At 34.7% G+C, this 24,157-nt stretch overlaps 5 protein-coding genes across 8 annotated transcripts in view; 4 read left to right on the forward strand and 1 right to left on the reverse strand.

The window, feature by feature from the left end:
* On the forward strand, window positions 4,145–5,897 carry LOC107633716. Its single transcript, XM_016337317.1, has 3 exons — window positions 4,145–4,733; window positions 5,022–5,672; window positions 5,725–5,897. The coding sequence occupies exons 1-3, from the start codon at window positions 4,145–4,147 to the stop codon at window positions 5,895–5,897; spliced, it is 1,413 nt and encodes a 470-aa protein (XP_016192803.1).
* LOC107633715 lies at window positions 5,902–6,851 on the forward strand. The gene is made up of 2 exons (XM_016337316.1): window positions 5,902–6,016; window positions 6,103–6,851. The coding sequence occupies exons 1-2, from the start codon at window positions 5,902–5,904 to the stop codon at window positions 6,849–6,851; spliced, it is 864 nt and encodes a 287-aa protein (XP_016192802.1).
* Window positions 11,288–15,163, forward strand: LOC107631169 (UBP1-associated protein 2C). Of its 4 annotated transcripts, none has more exons than XM_021119521.1 (2): window positions 11,288–12,641; window positions 13,682–15,163. In XM_021119521.1, the coding sequence occupies exon 1, from the start codon at window positions 11,437–11,439 to the stop codon at window positions 12,634–12,636; it is 1,200 nt and encodes a 399-aa protein (XP_020975180.1). In that variant the 5' UTR covers window positions 11,288–11,436; the 3' UTR covers window positions 12,637–12,641; window positions 13,682–15,163. The 4 variants fall into 4 exon arrangements, with proteins under 4 accessions (XP_020975180.1, XP_016190007.1, XP_016190006.1 ...); XM_016334521.2 differs by lacking the exon at window positions 13,682–15,163 and adding an exon at window positions 13,176–13,588; XM_016334520.2 differs by lacking the exon at window positions 13,682–15,163 and adding an exon at window positions 13,163–13,588 and having other exon boundaries at window positions 11,289–12,641.
* On the reverse strand, window positions 15,884–19,515 carry LOC107631168 (putative transcription factor bHLH107). Its single transcript, XM_016334519.2, has 2 exons — window positions 18,779–19,515; window positions 15,884–16,603 (listed from the first exon to the last, which is right to left on the reverse strand). Exons 1-2 carry the CDS (start codon window positions 19,094–19,096, stop codon window positions 16,145–16,147), a joined length of 777 nt encoding a protein of 258 aa, XP_016190005.1. The 5' UTR covers window positions 19,097–19,515; the 3' UTR covers window positions 15,884–16,144.
* The window catches only part of LOC107633713 (acyl-coenzyme A thioesterase 9, mitochondrial), a 3,172-nt gene continuing 2,386 nt past the window's right edge, over window positions 23,372–24,157 (forward strand). Inside the window, exon 1 of the mRNA XM_021119523.1 lies at window positions 23,372–24,157. This exon is cut by the window's right edge and continues 257 nt beyond it. Within this exon, the coding sequence (XP_020975182.1) occupies window positions 23,688–24,157 (470 nt within the window). The 5' untranslated portion in view covers window positions 23,372–23,687.

The following is a 24,157-nucleotide window of genomic DNA, read 5'->3' on the forward strand; positions in this document are numbered from 1 at the left end:
GATTATTTTTTTCTCAAAAATAAAAAAAATGATTGCCTCATATAATAAAAAGTACAATTCATTCTATAAAAATCCGCCTTTTAGAAATTAAAAGAAATACAATTCACCTCTTACATTTTCTTACTTTTTATATTTGAAAGAAAACACGAAAAAACTCAATTTTTTAAATTATCACTTGGTTTTTTTGGTATTATCTTTGAAATATCACTTGAATTTCTCATATATAATTATTTTTGTAAGAAAAAAACTCTAACGGCCGTCGACAATTACTTCGAAAGATAATGAGACCTTTAACAAAAAAAGAAATATCTTTTTTGACTCCTAATTTTTATTTTTATGAGACTGATTAACTTCTCTATCAATATTTTTTCTCTATATTGATAGAATAAGTCTACATGACATGTTAAACGGTTGATTAATCCATTAAGAACCAAAAGATTGACAAATTCTTTTTTTTGGAGTTTCGTTGTCTTTTAAAAATAATTGTCAAGACCGTTTAGTTTTTTTTTAATAACTTTTTTCAAATACATTAGCTAAATTTATGGTGTAAAACTAAGAAATATGAGTGATTAACATATCACAAATATATTTTGAAGAGGGGAGTAGATTATCTCCAGTGGAAAACAAATTGGATGGTGTCCAATATTTAATCTCACCCTTCATTGCTTTCTCTCCTATTTATTTTTGGTCTCACTTTATTCTCTCAAGTGTTAAAAAAAATGAAGAAGATCCATTTTTTTTTTAAAAAGAGATCATTGACAAAGAGACTAATCAATTCTACAAAATTAAATATTAAAAATGAAAAAGAAATTTTTTTTTTTTTTGTTGGAAGTCTCAAAATCCTTCAAGAAACCGACATGGGTATTCATCCATATTTTTGCCGGTTTTTGGTCTGTATCTCAACAAGAGACCATAACAATAAAAGGGCAAAAGCCCAAAAAGGGGTGTTTTTTCCGGTAATACAACAGGACTAAAAGCCGAAGAGCTTTAGCTCAGTGGCATTTCACCCCCTCCCCATCACTAAGGTCTAGAGTTCAAACTCTAGAGGATATATTTGAGGAAAAAATGTGACAAAATGTGTGAGAAGTATGTGGGTGTGTTGTGTACCTAAGATTGGGAGTTGTCCAATCTATTGGGGTACCTAGGATTGGAGATTGTCCAATCCACCGACCAAAAAAAAAAAAAACAGGACTAAACAACTGGAAAGGAATTTTGTTTTTTAATAATGTGTTTTTATATGGAAATGCAAAAGGCCTATCAAAGTAGCATGCGTGGCAAAACAGCACTAAGAATGAAACACCGAAGGAAACATCAATCTTGAAATAAAAAATATAATCCCGTCCAAAAAAAAAGAAATAAAAAATATAAGAAAAGAGGCTTCTGATCTTACTTTTTTTTTTTGTGTCCTGAAATATAATTTTTCGGTTTTTCTTTTTCCTAAAGCCCATTTGATTTCAAGTACGAATTTATAAAATGGCATTGGTGGCTGAGGCTTGCCCAATTGGCAATCACATTTGCCTCCTAGAATTGCCACATAGATTCGAATCTCTAAGTGAAAAAGAGTATAAGAGGTGTGTGTGGGTAGGGTGCCTGTGCGGTGTGTTGTATTGACCGAAAAAAAAAAAATGGCATTCTTGTTAATGCATGGAATAAGCATGGTTTTGAAAACCGAACCGGACCGGCCGGTTCAACTGTAAAAACTGGGAACCGATCATCTAGCCGGTCCGGATAAGGTCAGAAATCGCCTTGCAAAAAATTGGTGAGAAAACCGATCGAACCGACGGTTAACTGATGAATCGAGAAAACCGTCCAGTTTTTTAGCGGTTTTTAGTTTGGATATTAAACTTCAAAACAGCGTCGTTTTGAAGGTTAAAAAAAAAAAAGAAAAGAAAAGAGAGAAGCTAAAGTGCTAAACGCACAACCCTAATCCTAATCTCAGTCTCTACTCTCAACTCTCAACTCTCACACTCTCACAAGAGACACCATAGCCACCACGGGCAGACCCACCGTCGCAGCCCCTCTTCGCCATCCCACTCTTCGTCGTCGTCGAGCTCCTCTCTTCCATCGTCGTCACCGAGCTTGCCTCCTCCATCGTCGCCCCTACTCGCCGCCGGTAATACTCTGCCTTCCAACCCTAACTTTCTCAGTCTCTCTTCAACCTTCTTCCTCCAAAGTACAAACACCACCGTCACCTCCAACAAACGCCGGAGCAAAGCATCACCGTCGCGGGTCGAAGGTCACCGTCGCGTCCGGGTCGAAGGTCGCCTTCCCGCGGTGAGTACTCAGTAGTCAGTACTTCAATCTTTTCCTTCTTTCAATTAATTTTGTTTATTTGGTGATAAAACTATATGAATTGGACAGATTTGAGCTCATGGTTCTTGTTCTGTTTTTCAATTAATTTTTTTATTTTGTTAATTATTCTTGTTTTGTTTTTCAATTTTGTTTATTTTGAATTTCGGTATATAAATTCAATTCTGCTATGTTGGATTTGGCTATATTGAGTTTTGTTTATTTCTGCTCTGTTGAATACTGCTCTGTTGAATTTTGGGGTTTAAAATTTAAATTCAATTCTGCTCTGTTAATTATGTTGAATGAATGTCGTATGAGTTATATGGATTAATATATTTTTATGGATTCTAGATTGCTGTCATTTTGAATTTAGATGAAACAGCCACAAAATGATCAGCAACTACAACATAATTCTGTGGGCATCTTCAAGGCTAGAAATTATGGAATTAGCCCTCTCTAGTTGCTTGTTGAGAACCATTCTATTTTGATTGACTTCATTTAGTGATTTTGTTCAGGTTCACTTTTCTTTTCAATTTGAATTAATTCTTTTGAAATAATTTTGTTAATTTTTTGTGGTACTTATTAATTTTGTTGATTGTTAATTGTTGATTTAATTGTCTAATTGTTTGGATTCTAACTTCTGAATTTGTTTTTTGAACTTTTAATGCCGAATGTAATTGATAATTTTCTGTTTTGAACTTTTGGTGCTGCATGTATTCTTTGCTTCTTGACGTGATTAGAAATTCTGTAAATCTGTTCAACAATCAATATTTAATTTGTGTAAATTTGTGTTTGTAAATTATAGTTGTTACTAATTAGAAATTTTTATTTTTGAAGATAGAACAACTAGATAGTGATCAAGCATTACATATATTAATTTTTAATAATTTTATTTAATATTTAATTAAACCGGTTGAACCCCGATTGAATCCCAATCGAACTATTGAACCAGTTGTCTTACCGGTTTATTAACCGATCCGGTTCTCGCAACCTTGGGAATAAGGGACTGTCTAAGAACCGCAACAATGATCTTCTTTGGAACTGAGCTGAATCAATGGCTAGAATTGAATTTATACAACAAGATATAGGAAGGTTCTCTGAATATCATTGGAAGGATTAATTCATCATGACATATTGGTGGGTGTGGAATTGGAGGTTAATTTTCAGGAAGCTTATGAGAAGAGAAAAAGCGGGATGCTGGGGCCTACTAAGTACTAAGAACACATGAAGGGTTATGGATTTCTGGACTTATGGCCAAGCCAGAGGGATTTTCAAAGCTTAATCCTAAAGTAAGAGACATTACGGAGTTCACTAATAGGCTTCGGAAACTCTTGCGTTGACTGAATGGCTAATAATATTTTGTGTATATTACTCTATCTTTTTATTTTTTTAATATCTAAAATTATAATAAATATGACATGAATTACGAGGCTGATTTTTTTTATATGATTTGGAGGTGTGAGTTATGCTGGGATATGATTATTATGGGTGATTTACCGATTTGTGTGAGGAAGAGGTTGAGGGGCATAAAATCGGTGCCACCGATTTCTGGGTGGAAAAAGACGTTAGCTGAAGAGTGCAGTAATCAGTGGGACCGATTACTGGAGGCAGAAAATTTTATTTTAATCCGGGATGCACCAATCGGACCCACCGATTTGGGGGTGCAGTGGTCGGTCCGTCCGATTTGTCCGTTAGTGCATACAAAAAGCGGATGGTGAGTTCACAGAAGCCCCATTTCTTCTTCGCCGGTCTCAGCTAATGTTCATCCTCTTCTCTTCTCTTCTCTGATTCTTCTCCTTCATGTTTGTAAAAGAAATTTCCGTGAGGTTGAGAATAGTCAAGTACGTGTAGTGTTATGGATGATAGAGTTGTATTGAAGATTTATTATTACGGACAGATCTTATTGCAAACATATGAGGGAGTTCAATTTGTGTGTGAAAATTCATTAGATGTTGTTATTCCGTTCACATTGTCATTTGAGAAGTTGAAAGGTGTGATTTGTGAGAAGATAGATTCTCAAAGATGTAGGAGAGTATCGTGTATTTTGTACAGGTATCCTTTACCTGTGTTTGGTGGGTTTGTTCAATTTCAGACCAAGTACGTGACGGACGAAGCGAGTATGCATGAAATGTTTTCAATGTACATGGAAAATCACCACCAAATGTCGTGCATCGAGTTATATATTGAGTTTGAGAAATCTGAAGCGAACCGTAACATTGAATTGAAAGATTATAATAGTGAAAGCGAAGATGAATTTGAAAGTAACTATGAGATCGTCGGTCCAGGTGAAGACGAAGATGAAGCTGGCGGCGCCATGAACGCAGATGTGGCAGAAGTTGCAAATGCACTAGCAAACTCGCATTCGTTTCAGGAGCCTTCTTTCATGCGGTCGTTGGATTTGGAGGCTATGCACGCACCGGAGTTTCCGCAATATATGAATGCAGGTGCGTAAACCTAGGTAGCTATGTGAAACTCTGAAGTAGGAGATCAATAAGTCGGATGAGTAATGTATGTGATATGTGACTAGGCATTTGTGACCATAGCGTTTGATTTTTTTATTAATTAATAGTTCTTTGTTGTGAATGATATTTAGTTGTTCTTTACGTAGATGGAATAGCGAAAAATAAGACTATAACGATCTTACATAGTAAAGTGTGTTTATTAATTGAGTTGTAATAAAAGAATTCTTACTGAGTACATAATGAAGCATTTATTACTTTTGATGTATGCAGCGCCTCCTGTTGTGGCGGATGGTGAGTTCACAGTGGGGATGGAATTCAGTTCAAGGGAGGCAATAATCAAGGCAATGAAAGATTATACCATCCGGAGAGGTGTGGACTATCGGGTATATGAGTCGGAACCGACGACATTCTATGCCAAATGTACAGAATATGAGAATGGTTGTGACTGGTTGATCAGGGTAACCAAAATGCAGAAGAAGTACTGTTGGGAGATAAGGAGGTACAATGGAAGTCACACTTGTACCAGGTCTACTATTTCTCAAGACCATTCGAAGCTGGATTCCAAGACAATTGCAGAAGCAATAAAGCCGTTGGTAGAGGTTGACCCGTCTATAAAGGTGAAATCAGTAATTGATGATGTCCTGTCAAAGTTTAACTACACCATCAGTTATCGCAAGGCTTGGTTAGCAAAACAGCAGGCGGTCGAATCAATTTTCGGAAGTTGGAAAGCATCGTATGAAGCTTTGCCCATATGGTTTGAGGCCATGTGCCACAAAGAGCCATCAGCAGTGGTTCACTTTGAAACAATGCCTGCTTACCAGGGGGATGATTTGGTTCCTGATATACGTGTTCTACATAGAGTCTTCTGGAGTTATTACCCCTGTAATAAGGGCCTTCAGACACTGCAAGCCAGTGGTGCAGGTGGACGGGACTCATTTGTATGGAAAATACAAGGGTTGTTTATTGGTTGCAGTCTCACAAGATGGTAATAACAACATCATGCCTATTGCATTTGCCATAGTGGAGGGAGAGACTTCTGATGCATGGTACTTTTTTCTGAGCAACCTGCGTCAACATGTGGTGACACGTGATGGTGTGGGACTTATCTCTGATCGACACGATTCGATTAGGTCAGCTATTGAATGAAGTAATGGGGGCATGGTCTCCTCCTAGAGCTTTCCATATGTTTTGTATCCGGCATATTGAGTCCAACTTCTTGAGGAAGTTCAAGGCACCTTACTTGCAGAAGCTTATCGTCAACATTGGTAAGTTTGAATAGAATGAACTTTGAATTTATTGTAAGTACGATCAAATAGAATGGTGTTCATAGTTGACTGAATGTTTTTCATAGGATACTCGAGGACGACCAGGGAGTACCAGATACGCTATGAACGATTAAAGGAACGGGGTGAGGCTTACACCAACTGGCTTGATCGGATCCCTCGTGAGCAGTATACTTTGGCATTTGATGGTGGTTACCGATGGGGTCATATGACCACCAATCTTGTGGAATGTATCAACTCCGTCTTAAAGGGTCCATGCAATCTCCCAGTCACTGCACTTGTTAAGGCTACATTTTACAGACTGAATGAGTTGTTCACTAGGAAAAGAGCCGAGGCTGAAGCCCGAATCAATGCTGGACTTGTGTTCTCTGAGATGGTGACAACCAAGCTGCATGCAAATCAACGCGCATCAGGTAACATACAGGTTAGCTGTTTTGATAGAGAAAATGAAGTCTTCGAAGTACGCGAGATGCCTAGTGGGGTTGAGTATGCAGTTGACCTATGCCACCATCGGTGCGACTGTGGTGAATTCCAGGTTGACCGAATTCCGTGTCGACACGTGTTTGCGTGTTGTGCAAATCAGAGGTTGGATTGGCAAGTGTACGTTAATGACGTTTACAAGATGGACCAAGTTCGAAGAGTATACAGGGCTAGGTTTAGACCACTGGAAAATCCGGCAACGTGGCCTGCTTATCATGGACCTAGATTCGTTGGAAATCCGTTTCTCAGACGGGTAGCCAAAGGTCGGCCGAAGATGACCCGCTTCTTGAATGAGATGGATACTCGTATGTTGCGTTGCCCGAGGCGATGCAAGTAATGTGATACCGAGGGCCATAGTCGCACTAGATGTCGTCAAAATGGTGGACCGAGTGCAGGTCCAGCCGAAGAGTAGTAGTTACCTTTTTTTACATTTCGTTTGAATTTACATTTATGTACAACGTTGACATTTGAATTGACCAACTGGTGCTTGTATTCATTTCAAACCTGATTAACATACTCGATAGAAAAATAGTCATAACAACGTAATTAACATATTCGATAGGCAAAAAGTAATAACAACCTAGTTAACATACTCAATAAGTAAATACTAATAACCAAATTAACATAGTCAACAATAACATCCTAGTTAACATACTCAATAAGTAAATACTAATAACCAAATTAACATAGTCAACAATAACTACCTAGTTAAGATACTCAATAAGTAAATAGTACAAATTATTTCTTAAATAGTAGTAAGAACCTAATTAACATTCTCAATAATTAAATAGTTACAACTTCACTTTTTCGGTGCCCACTTCATATCTTTGTATAACTTTTTGCACTTCTTTGCAATCCTGTTAAAAGCGGATAGTGTATACCGATTTGCACTCCAACGTGGAGGATCAGCTCTAAGGTTGTAACCTTTATCTTTTTCACTTGTGGCCGTACCTATAAAAACACAACAAATACAAATACAAGTTCATTGTGTAATACAAATACAAATACAAATACAAATACAAGTTCACCATGAAGCTACTAATAAAAATTCATAATCAAGCCCTAAATCATTACTAGCAGTTTATTTTACCTGCACTAGGCGCTGGATCCTCGTCAGCAGCATCGTCATCCTCATTCTCATCCTCATCCTCATCCGCATCCTCTGGATAGTCTACTAGGTAGTTATCATTCTCATCATGAACTACTCTATTACCAGTCAGATGATTACACAACAATTAATTCACTTAACAAGTTACATAAGGTACTTGTATTTTACAAAATACCTGTCCTTCTTGTAGATCATCCAACAACCTCCTGTAGTGCGCAAGCGTTTTATATTGGTAGGCATAGTTTTGACGGTCCCAGTTATGCCACCTGCCGACGGACAATCCATTAGTTAACTTATCTTACCCTAAACAAAATACAATTTCTATCAATTCTTTCAATGCATACTTTAATCAAAATTACCTGTTTGCAATTGGAAACACTCGGGGATTGCTGGGAATCGGCGCTAGAAATGGTAGCCGGATCCAAGCCCAAGTGACCAACAGTGTCAGTGGACCGTCCATCTCCTTGCAGTCGACACGAGTTGTCCTACACAATGATCTATACAAGTGTGCCAAGCATGCCGAACCCCAACTAAACTGTATGATCCCACCGAAGTTCCGGAGCAAAGGTAAAAATTTCCAGTGCACCGCTGCACCCGACTTATCTACAAACAGAATTGTCCCAAATAACAACATTATGTGACACTTTACATACATCTGCATGTGCACATCATCATTCAACACTATACGATCTTTCAAACCCCTAAACCACTTTAATTTTATAAAGCTCCCTCTACAATCCGTCTTCCTCGGTGCAATTCCAAATTGGTGCAAGCATTCGGCTTCCAATGCCTCAAAGCTACTCATGGTCGGACCTGTAACCGGAAGATCATTTGTCGGCGGACCGAGAATTACCGCCACATCCTCCAAGGTCACGGCACACTCACCAACCGAAAAATGAAAAGTGTGAGTCTCGCGCCACTATCTCTCAATCAGAGCATTAATCATTGCTGACTGACCTTTAATAACTCCAATTTGGGATACATAATAAAATTCAGTCTCGCGTAACTGTGACTCAACAATTTAGTTGTATGGATCCGGCGGGTGTAAATGATTGCACATCAACATCCTTGAAGCCTACAATATCACATTTCCGTTATAAGAACAAGTATAATATAACTATATTATTCAAAAACACAATTATCCTTAACATGTCCATTATAACTAATTCCCAGCATAATTGTATTTCAAACATACACATTAAATCTGTTATACAAAAATCCTTTAATCATATTCATTACCTTATAACAGAAATTAATTAACCTTACACAATAAATCAGTCTCTATTATTATTATTATTATTATTATTGTTATTATTATTATTATTCTTCATATAAAACAGCATACTAATTTATACTTATTATTATTATTATTATTATTATTCAAACAGCATACATATTATTATTATTATTATTATTATTATTATTGTTATTATTATTCATATAAAACAGCATACTAATTTTTTATTATTATTATTCAAACAGCATACATATTATTATTAGGGTAAAGTATACTTTTTGTCCCTGAAGTTTGACAAAAATTTCAAAAATATCCCTAAGTTTTATTTTGTTTTAATTTTGTCCCAAAAGTTTTCGATTTGCATCAAATATATCCTTAGCGGCTAATTTTTCAAAAAATTTAAGACCAATTCAACAACAATTTCATAAGAACAACCCTCAACACAAGCAAATTAAGCATCATTTTCATGCATTATTGTTAGATTGGTCTTAAATTTTTTGAAAATTTAGCTGTCGGGGGTATATTTGATGCAAATCGAAAACTTTTGGAACAAAATTGAAACAAAATAAAACTTAAGGGTATTTTTGAAACTTTTGCCAAACTTCAGGGACAAAAAATATACTTTACCCTTCTAAAAATCTGCTATTTTATTCATGTTTAATGATGATGAGAAAAATAAATTATAAATAAAATAATTAATTCAATTTTTATTATTAATCATAATAATTAATTAAACTCAATTACTAATACTGATAATAACAACAACAATATATCAATATCCACCTATTCCAATCTAATATGTATAGATTTCATTTTTTTTCTCTTTCATTCATTAATTTTTTACATGTGTCATTCATTTTTTCATTTTATTTTAATTAATATGCATAAAAAAAAATCCAGTTCACCTTCACTGATACAATTTACTAACTAACCATATCATTCATACATACATACATACAAGGTTTATTCCTATTTTAATTTCTATTTCTAACCACCTAATAATAAAATCATACATACATACATGCTTAATCTCTACTTAGTGCCATTATAATATATATTGCTAATAAAATCTAAAATTATCACTATTATTATCATTAAATCAGATTATTAAAAAATAAAAACTTACATAATTTGGATGTCCAAGATAATTAACAATATGAAGCTCTGGTTAATTTACTTCCTTAATTTTTTGTCTTCTTAGCATTTTTATTCAAATTTTTCACCAAGATTGTTGTGGTCCAACAATGGTGAAATGGTGGGGTTGAGAGTAAGCAGAAAGGGATAGTTTGTGTGAGAGCGAAAGAAATAGTGTTGGGAGGGTGAAAGAGATAGTGAAAAACGGGTTTTGAGGAGTGAAACACGGATAGAGTCACGGGCCACCCAGAAACCAGGTGCATGCGCGACGCGTGGCAAGGGGTCACCAATTGGTACCACCGATTTGTGCACCTTCTACGCCCTGAAATCGGACCCACTGATTTCCGTCCCCTCATCGGTGCCACCGATTTCTTCGACAACGCCGTCACATCTCGGTGAAACACCCCAAACTCCCATAACGCTGCAAAACTCCTTCACCGGCTCCATATAAAAAATTTGAATTACGATGATAAGTATTTTATATTTTTTCCGAGGGTTTGTTTGGGTGCTTTTAAGAAAAAAAAAATTTTTTGAGTTATTTTTTTTAAAAGATCTTATGAAAAAGTAAAAGTAATTTTATGTTTAGATATCTAATGCAGAAAGATCTTTTTATTTATCAATTATGTTTAGATATAATAATATAAAAATATTTTATTTATTTATTTATTATGCAAAAAATATTTTTTTTAAGAAAAAAAGATCTTTTAAAAAAAGATATAAATTATAACTTTTCAAAAAAAAGTATTCTTTTGATTTTTCTAATGCTTTTACTTTTATTACTAGAAATTTGCCAAACAAATTAGAAAAAAAAGGATTTTTTTCATTGAAAAAATATCTTTTTTATTAAGATAATGACACTCAAATAAACACTAAGAGATATTAGATTTGATATTATGTGCTTGTTTGGGCGCATTATCTTGATAAAAAAAAAATTTTTTCGTTGAAAAAGATATATTTTTTTATTTTTTAACGTGTTTGGCAAATTTTTAGTAATAAAAATAAAAGTAAAAGCACTAGAAAAAATAAAAAAATAATATCTTTTTTGAGGAGCTGTAATTTATATCTTTTTTTAAAAGATTTTTTTCTTTAAAAAAATATTTTTTATCATAATTGATAAATAAAAAAATCGTTTTACATGAGATATCCAAACATAAATTACTTTCACTTATAAAGATGAGTTGCATATTAAATAAATAAATAAATTTGCTTTAGATTTGTAACTTGCCACACCACAAAAATAACCAGTTATTTCTTTTCTTTTTAAAAACTCTAAATAAATAGTGTAACCGATGAAATAAAAGAGAAGCTAAGTGCGTAACCCTTTTGCAGGGTTTCTATCTATCTCGCTATCCTGCCTCTCGTGCTTCTCTGTCTTTCTACCAGCCTCGCTTCGCAGGTTACACTTCCAATATCTGAAATCCCTAGTTCCCAAATACTCTCGCCATGGATCTCTCCAAGAAGCGTAAAACGGAACAGAACGGGGACGCTGATTCCTCGCCTTCACAACAACCTCCCCCTTCCACCTCCCTCTCCGCAGACGACATCCGCAAGATCCTGCAACCCTTCACGCAGGAGCAGCTCATCGACCTCCTCCAGTCAGCGTCCCTCCGCCACCCCGATGTCCTCGACTCTGTCCGCTCCGTCGCCGACCGCGACTCCACACTCCGAAAGCTATTCGTCCGCGGCCTCGCCGCCGACACCACCACGGACACTATCCGCGCCATCTTCTCCGCCTACGGCGACCTAGACGAAGCCATCGTCATCTTCGACAAGAACACCGGAAAATCCAAGGGCTACGGCTTCGTCACCTTCTCCCACGTCGACGGCGCTGTCCTCGCCCTCAAGGATCCCAGCAAGAAAATCGACGGCCGCATGACCGTCACGCAGCTTGCCGCCTCCGGCGGACCCGGCGCCGCCTCAGCTACCGACGTAGCCGCACGGAAGGTGTTTGTAGGTAACGTCCCATTCGAAATCCCATCGGAGAGGCTCTTGAGCCACTTTCTTGCATACGGTGAGGTAGAAGAAGGTCCTTTAGGGTTTGATAAGAGTAGCGGTAAATCAAGAGGGTTTGCGTTCTTCGTGTACAAGACTGAAGAAGGTGCTAGGGCTTGTTTGGCAGAGCCAACGAAGACAATTGATGGCCACCAAGTGTTCTGCAAGTTGGCTGTGGATAACAAGAAAGCGAAGCCGCAGAATCCTGCTTCTGGTTTTGCAGGGGATGGTATGCATGCTCAGCAGCAACAGCAACAGCAACAGCAACCTTCTTACAATGCTCCTATGCTGATTTCTCAGTACGGTGGATATGCTGGCGGTGGTGGGCATGGCAACGGATATGGGATGCAGCCTTCGGTGCCGTCGTATGGGAACCATGTTCCAGCTGCTGCTGCTGGTGTTGGTGGGTATGGGGCTACGGTTGGTGGGGGCGGTTATGGGAATTCGCAGTATGGCGGACCGGTTTCCGGCGAGTATGGCGCGAGGTTGCCTCCTACGTCCGGTGGAGTACCCTCTGGTGGGTTTATGGATGGCTCCCATTATGGTGGTTTACCCTCGTCTGCAATTCCGTCACAGCAGCCGCAGCCTGTTCCGATGCCAAGACCTGCCCCTCCTGGAGGAATGTACCAAGGCGTGCCGCCCTATTACTGAGTGAGGTAAATTGTGGTGTTTGGTTTTAATTTATAGTTGTAGGTGGTGTGTATTGCTTCTGCTTACTTTTCTTGGCTGGTTGGTTCTCTGTGCGTGTAGTTGTAGTGGTTCAAAAATGTGATTTATGTCTTTATTTTGATTCAGTGCTCTTCTGAAAAAGTCTTGGGTCTCGGTTATTTGCTAATCATTCGTTTGCGAGTTTTGCTGCAATCTTCATTTTCTTGCTGTCTGACCCTTTTTTTCCCCTCTAAACAAAGAATCTATGTTTTGAGTTTGTAATCGGAATGACAATTCCCTCCTTGCTGTTTTGCATTTTTTCACATTTTTTAAATATGTATGTATTATTCAATCTTTGAGTGGCTTTTGCCATGTTACCAATTTGCATTTCTTTGGGTGTAATATCCTGTCATAATTGATGTTGAATCAAGTTTGTTTATCTGTTGGTTCTGTTTTACGTTTCAGTTATGAAAATGACTTAAGTTAAAATTTTCCAAACATGTTAATCATTGATTTGAGTTTTGAATAGGTGTTTCATTCAGGTTTGTGATGGCTTCTTGGGCGCTAATGCTTTAAATGGTTGTGCTGATTTCGTGCATGCAGACACTAATACTTGGTTTTGGTTACATGGACTGCTGTAAATTTGTTGCTGCTTCACTACATCTGCTTCTATGTGTTATGGTTCCATATGTGATTAATGTTAGTGAAAGCTTACGTGATCTGGCGTAGAATTTGAATGTAGTACTTATGTGGTTTTTCTGTAGAACTATTTATTCAAATTTTCCTTAGTTTTTAGTAAATGACAAGGTGTTTACCTTACAATTTGAAGTATCTTATTTCATTCTATGTTCCTTTGAAGTATCTTATTTCATTCTATGTTCCTATGTGCATAATACTCTGCGTGGTTGCTGTGGTGAGACAGTTCATTTGAAGTGCTTTCTCTTTTTTCTGCTCAGTTAGCTTCTGTTCCTTTGAAAAGTATTTGTTTTTGATGGTGACTCGTTATCTCTATGTTTTTCTTTGTAACACCCTGCAAATTTGTTTGTAGGAAAATTTAAACATATCTTTAGAAGATTTAGAAACAATGGAAGTAACGTGAGTAATGATGAAATAGGACTGAAAGATAAGGAATGGTAATGAGAGATATTTGTAACCTTCTTGTTTGATTGTTTACTGAAGGAAGGGAAGGGATTTTTTCAGAAGCTATTTCATATTCCTTTTTAACCCCCCATATTGGGTGGACAAAAAATTGAGAGCTTTGATTAAGTCAGGGACCTCTTCATTTTCTTTTGTTATTCCACCACCCAAAGAACACTTCAAAACGGACTATATATATATATATATGACAGATTATTTGTTGTTGATCCTTTCATTCCTTTGGAACATAGCCTAAATACATATCCCTCCCTCTTCCATGCATACCTTTTGGATAGGTGAGAGGTAAGAGGGTGGCGTCGAATTAGATTCAAAAGGAGTGAAATGGAGTCCAAGTGGGTGGGTTCATTACCCCATTGTTGGATAAAATAAGGTTTCCATCAAAATCTACAAATTTGGAAGGAACAGAAAAGGTAGGTGTTAACAAAAACAGGATAGGAAGGAAATTATTTGACTAACCATTACACTCCATTTAAAGACCCCCCCAAAAAAATCCACTTCATTACGATGTTATCAATCCATTAGATTCTCTTGCTCTGACCCTCAAACCTCTTATCCCAACACACCTTTTTTTTATGTATGTTTTGAATGACATCAAATGTAAAACATAATATTGCGGTAATGCTAGGGAGATGAAAAACACAATCCAAATTTGTCTTATTTAGCATTTATTAATTGTTACAACTTGGGGCTGTTTTGGCTGATTTTTTATGGTCTCCCAAACGCTGTTGTATTTTTGCCTCATCTTTTGCTCTGCTACCCGTGAATATTTTTAGTATCATGTCTTTGGTTGGCTCTGGGATACTTAGTCTTATGTGAATAAGCAACTTGTTTCGCTATGGTTGAATGCTTTTATTTATTTGCTTGTTTTTGGGAATCATCTTTTTTGGCCGTCTAATTGTTCTTGTTGGTTGCAAGTTACTTGGACGAAGTTCTTGTTTGTTTGCTTTTACTGAACGTTTCTACATTATTTTGTTGACTTTGGAATCAAACCTTTTGATTATTCATGTGCTACTATCTAATGATTTTTGAGGTGGTTTTCTTGTTTGGTTCTGAATTGACGTAGCTTGTCCAACAGAAAGTCACATGTAGTAGTAATTTGAGCGTAGGACTTGGGACATTCTAGTGATGTTGGGTGAAAGGGGTCAAGCTATCTTTTGTACTATCATTCACAAAAGGGGGACAATTGCTTTGTAATATAATAATTTTGTGATAGTGAAAAGAGAAGTATGAGATTAATGGGTTTGGAATGCGTTGCGGTTGCGCTTGTCTCATGATTTATTTTGACAGTAGTTTTGTTTTATACTTTTTTTTTTCTCCATTTCGTTTCAATTAGAAATGGTCAGAAAACATAATGTTGGTTAGATGATTCGAAGTGGTAAGATTTATTTTTTCATACAAAAGCTAAAACAATATTACGTTATATTTGCAGCAACATTCTAGTTGTTTATTATTATTCAAATTATTTCAATGTAAATGAATGATATACAATTAATCAAAATCTCAATTTAGTGAGGGTGGGTCAAGTGAAGTTGATAAATGAGACTTGAAATCGGGTTCATATTCCACCAGCAAATGATTCAATCCTATCAACTTCTTCTCTTGCCGAATGCCAAGATGGTATTGGCAGATTTTGAGAATGAAGAAGTGCCGATTTTACATGGCGCGTAATCAGTAATCAGATAGAATGGAACAAATGCCATTTCATTGTGCATATGTGAGTATGACCGCAGAACCTCCTTTTCGCATTCTGAGTTAAGTGGGATTCTATTCTCTTCTATCCTTTTGTTTTGTTTTGTTGCTGATGATTGAAAGTCAGCTTCAAAACTGTAAAATCGGTCTAGATTCACATACCAAAGTGAAGCTTCTTCATGCACGGGCTCCTTCTCTACTATTTCAAGCTATTCAACCTTGCTTTTGATGAGAGGATTAGCTGTATTGGAGGTGATGATGAAGAGGAAGAAATTTCGTTAGACAACTAATTTTCATATCAAATTTTGATTAAAAAAATAGATAATTTAGTTTTTATCGTTATTTGATGAAAATACAAGTTTTTATGAAATAAAGTTAAGTCTCGTTTTTATTAGTATACAACTATGCAAGGCTTCAATTTATTTCTAAATTAAAAATTCCATTACACACCAAACAGCTATAATTAAACACCAAAGACCAAACACTTATTTATACGTAGCTGCACATTAAATCCAAATAACATGCAAGCATCAACAGAGGCCGTGTTTGGAGTAAGCTCAGTAACATTACAAGTTTACCCAAAAAAGAAATTAATATGATATAATACAGCATGCTAATCAACACGAAAAGATTCATGGTTGGATGGTGAAATGAACTGAATGATTCAATTCTCAAGCAAGCAGATTCTTCTTCTCTTACATGGAAGTGAAGCTCTGAGTGAGTACTCAAGTGCATTAGAAGCCTTATCTATTACAAGACTCAGTGCCTTTTGAACATTTCTTGCAAGAGCTTGACATGCCTCGGTGTTATTATTGTCACCTTTCCCTTTGCAACATCTATACACAAACACATTTTTCATTCTTCCTTCTAAGGTTGATATCTCTGCCCTCACCAGTTGCAGTTCAAGGGCATCAAGTGTGTGTCGCAGGTCGAAGAGAATCTCCGGCCGGTAATCACAGCAGATGGATGCCTTGTATGACATGGATCTATGATCTTCATATGGTTCAACTTCAACTTCATCAAAATCTGTTGGGATTAGAAGACCTTTACTTGCTTCCATTGCATTCCTCTGCAATTCCTTCACTTGGCTAACCACTTTTGATAATATTGTTGCTTTGTCCATCTAAGATTAACAATTGAAACCCAAATCAAATAAATAAATACTCAAGTCTTTTTTTTATCCCTCTCTCTAACAAATCTTTTATCAATTGAAAATCCAAACCATGCCCACCCTAGGGAGGATAATATAAATAAGAAATTGCATTGCATCACTTTTGTTGTCACCAACCAATATATATATGTTTATGCTTTTAACTACTCAACACTAGTCTGACACATCTACAACAACACTTGATAGCAATGTCTTAATTGATCCAGTTCTACTTAATAGTTAATACATTTCTAATTTTCTCTTAGATACGACCATGAAATTAAAATATATAATCAAGATTGACATTCTATAGTTCTTTATGTCTTGTACTTGATTTCATATGATTTAATCAATAAAAAAACTAAAAAGCAAAATCATTGGCTGCTAACTTGATTTCATATTCTTGACTTCTTCTTAGAATGCAACTTGGTCAAATAAATGAATAATGGAAGCAGCTATTTGGGTACCATTCAGAGTTAAATAAATAATATATAAGTGGATAGTAATATTCAGCTAGTGCAGTGGGGCACAAGAAAGAAACAAGTGGTGTATGTACATTCATCTAACATACTGAATATAAATAGTAAATGAACTATTTTTATTTTCAGTGTCGATCATGGAAGATGAAGCCAAAAACTAGAACTTAGATGATTATGAAATATTTTGTGACGTTGTGTCACATATTAATAAACAAAGCCACCCTATGATAAAGTTATACAGCTTAATAGTTGACTTCTAGCAACTCCCATACCCAGCTGACCAAACAAGGACAAACAATGATGCAATCAAAATTAAACCCCTTATTTTAATAATAATTAGGTTCAATTATCAAAATGTTGTGGCTGTTATCAACTTATCATACACCATGAAAGGGCAACATACACACATAGCCATAAGCATTAAGACATAACTGCAAAAAAAAAAGTAAAAAACAATCATGTTACATTAAACCAGTAAATGGTTTAATTAGTTCTCGAAACATCATTTATTCTTTAAATTAGTTCTTGAAAGATACTTTTAATAACATTCATTCTTCAAATATTTTACGTTAGTCATTTTAGTTATTCTGTCACTTTCGTTGCTAACAGTGTCAAAATTTGTTGATGTGACACGTTAAGTGACACCACAATCATACATAATAGTCCTAATTGACGATTAGCATGATAAATTTATAAAATTAGATCAAATAAATCCCAAATTAAGAGATTTTAATGCCTCAAGTTCTCTTCTTAATTAGGTTTTGATTTGATCTAATTTCATATTAAAAAATTTTAGTGTTATGAACAAAGAAAATAATAGAAAGACTAACGCGATTAATTTAAAATTTTTGAAAAACGAATTGGATTAAAAAAACCTTCGAAAACCAATTTGGAAAACAAATAAATTTTCAAAGACAAATTTGACAATTTGCCCTAAATTCGACATATTAGATACTTCTATGTGTCAAAATAGACTCATGGTTATTCATTTATACATAAGTGGGGAATTCACTTACATAAATTTCCCTACTTATATAGTTATATGTATACATTGGATGCTAATTAAAAATATAAACAAGTTTTTCTAAAAGAAAAATTTATATTCACAATGTTGGTTTATCTTCCTTCAAAGTTATGCATACTGGTTTCCCCGGAAACTGAAGACTATTAAATCCACTCTTCCCATTTCTTAACACCGATAACAGAATATGCACTTTATTGAAACATCAGCTTGGTTCTTATGCACGAAAGAATTAGAATTGTGAATTTAGCATATCCATGTTTGTCATACTCTTGATGAACATGCTAATTAAACCCAATTATACAACATAAGCAAAATCATAAAATTCAAGAGGCCAAAAAGAATTCAACGCTGTTACAAACCACGAAAACATAAATAACAAAATAACTTTTGTTTCAAAAATAATTGTCATTTTGATCGAACAATGATCTCTCAATATATCACTTTGTTCAAACTAATTGTAAAAACTCAGCTGCAGTTAATTTCATGTGATGTTGATAGTTAAGAATTATTAAATAATTTGATAAATTTGACTAAATTATCATCTAAGGACTCTAAACTATCAATTTCAAATGAAGTTAACTGTATCAGAATTATTTCGAAACAAAAGTAATAACTTGCATTAGAAGGAAAAGAATAGAAACATACCTTGTCAGTGGAGGAAACAAGACCTCGTAGAGTTGCAAGATGACCATTGATTCTCTCCCTCCTCCTCCTCTCAGCTTCACTGTGATTCTTCAAAGCAGCTAAGGCTTTTGCATCAGAGTTCTCATAATTCTTTCCAACCCTTGCATCTTCTGATCCATTATTCACTTGCTCTATCTTTTCACTCTCCAAAATCAATGCATGTGATGGTTCCAAACCACCATAGGAAGCTCCATAGTCATGCAAAGAAGGACTAATCAACCTCGAAACATCGAAGCCGGGGGAAGAAGAATGATTGGAGTTATAAAAGGAGTAAACCATTGACTTGAATCTTTGTAGAGAAGACTAGTTTAGTTGTTGTCACTTGAGGAAACCAGGTGGACGAGTCGTTGGTGCAAACCAAAAAGAGAGTTTGTGGAGATGGAACCTTTCTGAAGAACCTGCTATGTTGCTTTGTTTGTTGATTATGATGATGATGATGGTGCTGGTGAAGAACATACCTTCCATTACGCAAAAGGAGAAAAACTTGAAGGGGTTGAAGAAAGGAAAGATCAGAGATTAAACATCCACATTCTCTTCATGATGTTCTTGAACTCCACCATTTCTAGCGTGTGCCAAAAAGATCAAAATTAAAAGAGAAAGAACTCTGGCTTGGAATTCAATTCACACAAGATTTTTTCTGATAGAAATTATTGTAGGGAACTATTTTTCTTGATACATATGTATCTGGTGTAATGTTGACTATATTTATAGTGTCAATAATTTAGTTCATGTCTATGAAGAAAATAATATAATAGTATTTTTATGAAAACATAGTAATATAATATCATCTATATATACTACTGAATTATTCATAGGTTGAAGTAAACCGACCACATGATTTTTTAAAATATATTTTTGCTTTTCTTCTTGGTTTGGGTGTTATTGACGTGCAAGGCTTAAATTAGCACTCTGATTATTATTATTAGAGATGAATTATTGGAGCAATAATGATTGAAAATTTGGAAATAATATAATTTAATATGGTTTTTCTTTTTATAAAATTGTGATTGGGTAGTTGAAGCGCCGTATCTTTGCCGCATTTCTTTCTGAAGCGTCGATAGACACTATTTGCTCTACACAACTTTTGCAAGTTTTCTTTTATATTCCAAAAGGTACCAAGGCAAAAAGAAAAGATTATTACTGTATTACTGTAGACTATGTTTGTAGATAAATTTTGTGTACGAAAGTAAAAAAAGAAAAATATTAGAAGGATGTTAGAACGTCAGTAAAATTTATTTTTTGATCTGTAGTTAATTAATAATATTTAAAAGTAAGTTAGCAGTATATTATTAGATTGTTAAACTAAAAAATTGAATTAATGATTGGTTAAAAATAATAAATTCAATTTTTTTTATTAACTAAGTCTAATTAAATTAGTCTAATATAATAAAAATTAATTATAATTAGTATTATTCTAAATTTTATTATTTAATTTGATTAAACTTAATTTTTGAATGGGTAATATTACTCATTTATAATTATAATAATAATATCGTTCTAAAGAGACAAAGAGATTAAAGTAGTAGAGGAAAATGACACACACCTAATCGTATGTCGGGGAGACTTTCTTGAAATAGTAATGGAAACTTAACTCCTCATTTGGGTTACATGGACACTTCAAAAGGTCCCTCCTTCCTAAAACTACCTTTTGCAAGCTAATATACACTTTCTTTATTCTATCAAGGTATATAATAATAATAATAAAATTCATGCACATCATATACTATATATATAGCATTGCTTTGCTTGAAAATAGCGAGAAAATGTTTTCTTTTCCTGAACAAAAAAATAAAAATAAAAATAAAAAGGAAAGAGTCCCTCTGTGTTAGTCACATGGCGAAATTTTCATGCCCTAAAGTTCATAATAATAAATATATAAACGGAGTCAAAATATGTGACGTTGGTGTGTGGTGCTCTAGTAGTGGCAGGGCACTTTCTAATTAATCAACATTATGTGTTTAGTAGAATTACAAAATTATATTTAGCTAAGGATCTAAAAGAGAGATACAAGTCATTTAGATACAATAAGAAATTCAGTAGATGCCTATACAATAGCTATTACTCCAAATATCTTGGTGCCTAAGAATTATACTCAATTACTCATATAAAAGAAGTGACATACAAGTCCAAACTAATGTTACATTTTTCGTGTGCAGTTCACATAATATCATAATTTGTAGGAATTATGCAAAATGAAGTGTTGTCTTTGGTACGAATAGGTAGTTTCTTTTTATTTTTGTTTATTTTTTGCCTGGTCAGTATAGTAGTCTAATTATCTTAGGTTTGAAAAATAAATACTCATACAATGCTATGTGAATTACACTCGCCCCCAATAATAGAGAGCATTTTAGATAAACAAATATATTTGATAATAAAAATAAAAAAACTGTCAAAACGTATTATTTTTTACCTTATTTAATGCATCATATAATAAATAAATTTTAAATAAGATAAAGTCTAGATTTTTTTTTTCCTAGCATTACTGTTAGATAAAATTTACCTCTAATTCTAACCCATATTTTTCTTAAGCTCACTTGATTACACTCACTATAATGGAGAAGTTGATATAAAATTAAAGGGCATTTTATCCTTTTTAGGAAATATTTTCCACTAATACACAAAGGAATATATATCTATGAATAATGTTGAAAGATTAAGTTCTGAATAACAATATATACGTATTTGAAAGCAAGGGCTAAATAAATTACATGTGATTTAGCAAAGTCGGCTGGGAAATTCAACAGTATTGCAGATAAATTTCTTTAACCCACTGATTTGGACCTTCCACCTAAACCCTTATAATGTGCCATTTTTATTTGGTTCCATTCTAATCTGTAACTAACAGAACAGGTCAACTGACGCAAACAACTCTGACATGACAGATTAGTTCAATTGCAAGAAAGAACAATAAGTCAATTAGTTTAGCATTTTTATGTGTTGTAACTTGTAACTAGTTTTGTATCATTTTAATTTACGTGCTGCTAGGAAAGCAACGAATAGCTTAGTTTCTGATTTCAAAATTTTCAACAAGTGGACTAGTGGAGGTGCTACTTGATGACTTCAAATACAGATCATTGGCTAATCCTTCATTTTACTAATTAATTTCCATAATAATGCAAATCACACAGCACATATATCACCTCACATTTCCACAATTTTTAATACGACCTGATTACTCAGACTTTGCTAGAAAAATCTGATGAATTAGGTGATGTGTATCTAAAACATTACATTTACACCTAATATAATTGTTATTTTTATGTGACATATTATGCTGATGCTTCAAATTGACTTTAAAATTTTATAAGTTCTACAAATCAAGTTTACATAAGCTCCACAAGTTTAAATGAAATCTAGAGTCTGATGAACAATAGCTTCTTCTTCAAGCATCTTTCTTACTTCTTTCATTGAAGGATGATCATTTGGCGATCTGCATATCGCAACCTTCATGTAAATATTCGATTCCACGTGCCACACCAATAGCAATGTTATGATTTTCAAGGAAATCCTCAACCTCATCACATTCAGATTCATCCCTCATTTTGATCCATTTGTAAATCAAGAATGCTACCCGATTGCAAGTTTTGCAGCAAATCAGAACAACACTCTGTACACTGCACAATATACTTGAACATTAGCATTAGTAATAATATTTTTGTGTAGATGTTTAATTTAGCCAATGAAATTATGTTTTGTCAAGTATTTTAATTTTTCAAGTTAAATTTTACAAGTCATTTTAAGGATCAAAATAGTCTATAAAAATATAATTTCAAAGACTAAATTAATACTGTTAAAACTTTAGAAATTAAAACAAAACACGCTTATAATTTCAAAGAACAAATTAAACTCTTATTCTTTTCTCTCACTCATACTCTTACTTTATATTTGTAGCCTTAGTCAACCAAGATGTTAAAATTGCGTAGCTAAATAAGAAAATTGAAATTCATTGGTCAATTTAAGTAAACTAAAACTCAATTAAGGGGAGTTAGAGATCTTACCGCTATAAATTGGGATAACCATAACCCCTGAGCTACTGAAATTATAAAAGAGGGAAAAAGGATTAGAAAATGGAAATAGTTAAAAATAATGTCCACCACATATTAGCAGATTAAAAAGCTTTTGTTCAGGCGTACACAACAAAATAAGAATTTAGCTGAAGTTGTATACTTGTGCACCAACGAAACGAACGTAGATTAAATTATTAAATTGAACTCTCTTATTTAGTATTCATTAAAGGTCGCAACAATTAATGAATGTTAAATAAAATAAATTCTGACTCTTTTTGGCTAATTTTCTTTAGTTATCAAACATTTTATTAAATTAATTAGTATATATTCTTGTATAAATATATATTAATTAAATTATTTATATATTATAATTAAATTAAATTACGCTATAGGTTCACACTTACACTCACTCTACTACTGCATATGTACCAAGCCTCCTCTGCAAATTAAAATCAAATTGAACGTAATTTTGTCAGTGTTCGGGGCTAGCTATGAAAGCATTGGTTATAGTCTGAAACTGGGTGAGATTTTCTTTTTTTGGTTTGTCTGAAAATAAAAAAAGTTAGCATCCCAACCAAAAATATAAAAGAGTTAGGTGGAGGTTGACCCCAAAAAAGAATTATCAAAGGGTACCCAGAAATATAGAAAATAGGTGAGCCCAAATTTATTCGAAGTTGACGAAAACATTCAAGGGTATTTTTATCAGATGTCCCCGAAGGGTATTACAGTAATTCCATATTCGCCCACCAGCCACATTACCTCCAAACTCAAAAGTAAAGTACAAATTCGAGGGAATAGAATCCAATTTCGTTGGAACATTTCATCAAACACCATAGCTTCCATCCTTTTTCCATGCAAATGCAATGCAGCCACTCAGAAACCCGAATCTATCTCCACCACTACGTCACTTTCTCTTCAGATTCAGAGTCAAACCCAATCCTCATGATTCACCATCACTGTCACTGAAGAATCTCAATCCATACCTTCACAGAACTCTCTGCGCTTCTTCTTATACGACATCATCATCTTCTCCTACGCCTCGTGAATCCGATTCCAAAGATGTAAAACCCTCGGTTCACATCGATGCAGGATCGTCAAACCGCAAACCAATTAGTCTATGGCCTGGGATGTTCCATTCCCCTGCTACACACGCTCTCTGGGAGGCCAGATCCAAGATCCACGAGTGCCCCACCCTTCCCAATGGCAAAAGCTTAGAAACCGTTGCGAAATCGCCGTCAAGAAGCAGGACTAGCATATACTACAACTTCTCTTCGGATCACATACTTCGCGAGCAGTATAGGAACCCATGGAACCATATCAGGATGGGGAAGCT

The sequence above is a fragment of the Arachis ipaensis genome, chromosome B03, assembly GCF_000816755.2.
Source record: "Arachis ipaensis cultivar K30076 chromosome B03, Araip1.1, whole genome shotgun sequence".
Lineage (NCBI taxonomy): Eukaryota > Viridiplantae > Streptophyta > Magnoliopsida > Fabales > Fabaceae > Arachis > Arachis ipaensis.

What these genes read in the sequence shown, in the direction of transcription:
- LOC107633716 (XM_016337317.1), top strand. Translation starts at nt 4,145, where the DNA reads ATGGATGATAGAGTTGTATTGAAGATTTATTATTACGGACAGATCTTA. An exon ending in TCCGCAATATATGAATGCAG is followed by an intron (nt 4,734 to 5,021) that starts GTGCGTAAACCT and finishes TGATGTATGCAG; the next exon opens with CGCCTCCTGTTGTGGCGGAT. An exon ending in ACTGCAAGCCAGTGGTGCAG is followed by an intron (nt 5,673 to 5,724) that starts GTGGACGGGACT and finishes TATTGGTTGCAG; the next exon opens with TCTCACAAGATGGTAATAAC.
- LOC107633715 (XM_016337316.1), top strand. Translation starts at nt 5,902, where the DNA reads ATGGGGGCATGGTCTCCTCCTAGAGCTTTCCATATGTTTTGTATCCGG. An exon ending in GAAGCTTATCGTCAACATTG is followed by an intron (nt 6,017 to 6,102) that starts GTAAGTTTGAAT and finishes TGTTTTTCATAG; the next exon opens with GATACTCGAGGACGACCAGG.
- LOC107631169 (XM_021119521.1), top strand. Translation starts at nt 11,437, where the DNA reads ATGGATCTCTCCAAGAAGCGTAAAACGGAACAGAACGGGGACGCTGAT.
- LOC107631168 (XM_016334519.2), bottom strand. Translation starts at nt 19,096, where the DNA reads ATGGTTTACTCCTTTTATAACTCCAATCATTCTTCTTCCCCCGGCTTC. An exon ending in TTGTTTCCTCCACTGACAAG is followed by an intron (nt 16,604 to 18,778) that starts GTATGTTTCTAT and finishes TGTTAATCTTAG; the next exon opens with ATGGACAAAGCAACAATATT.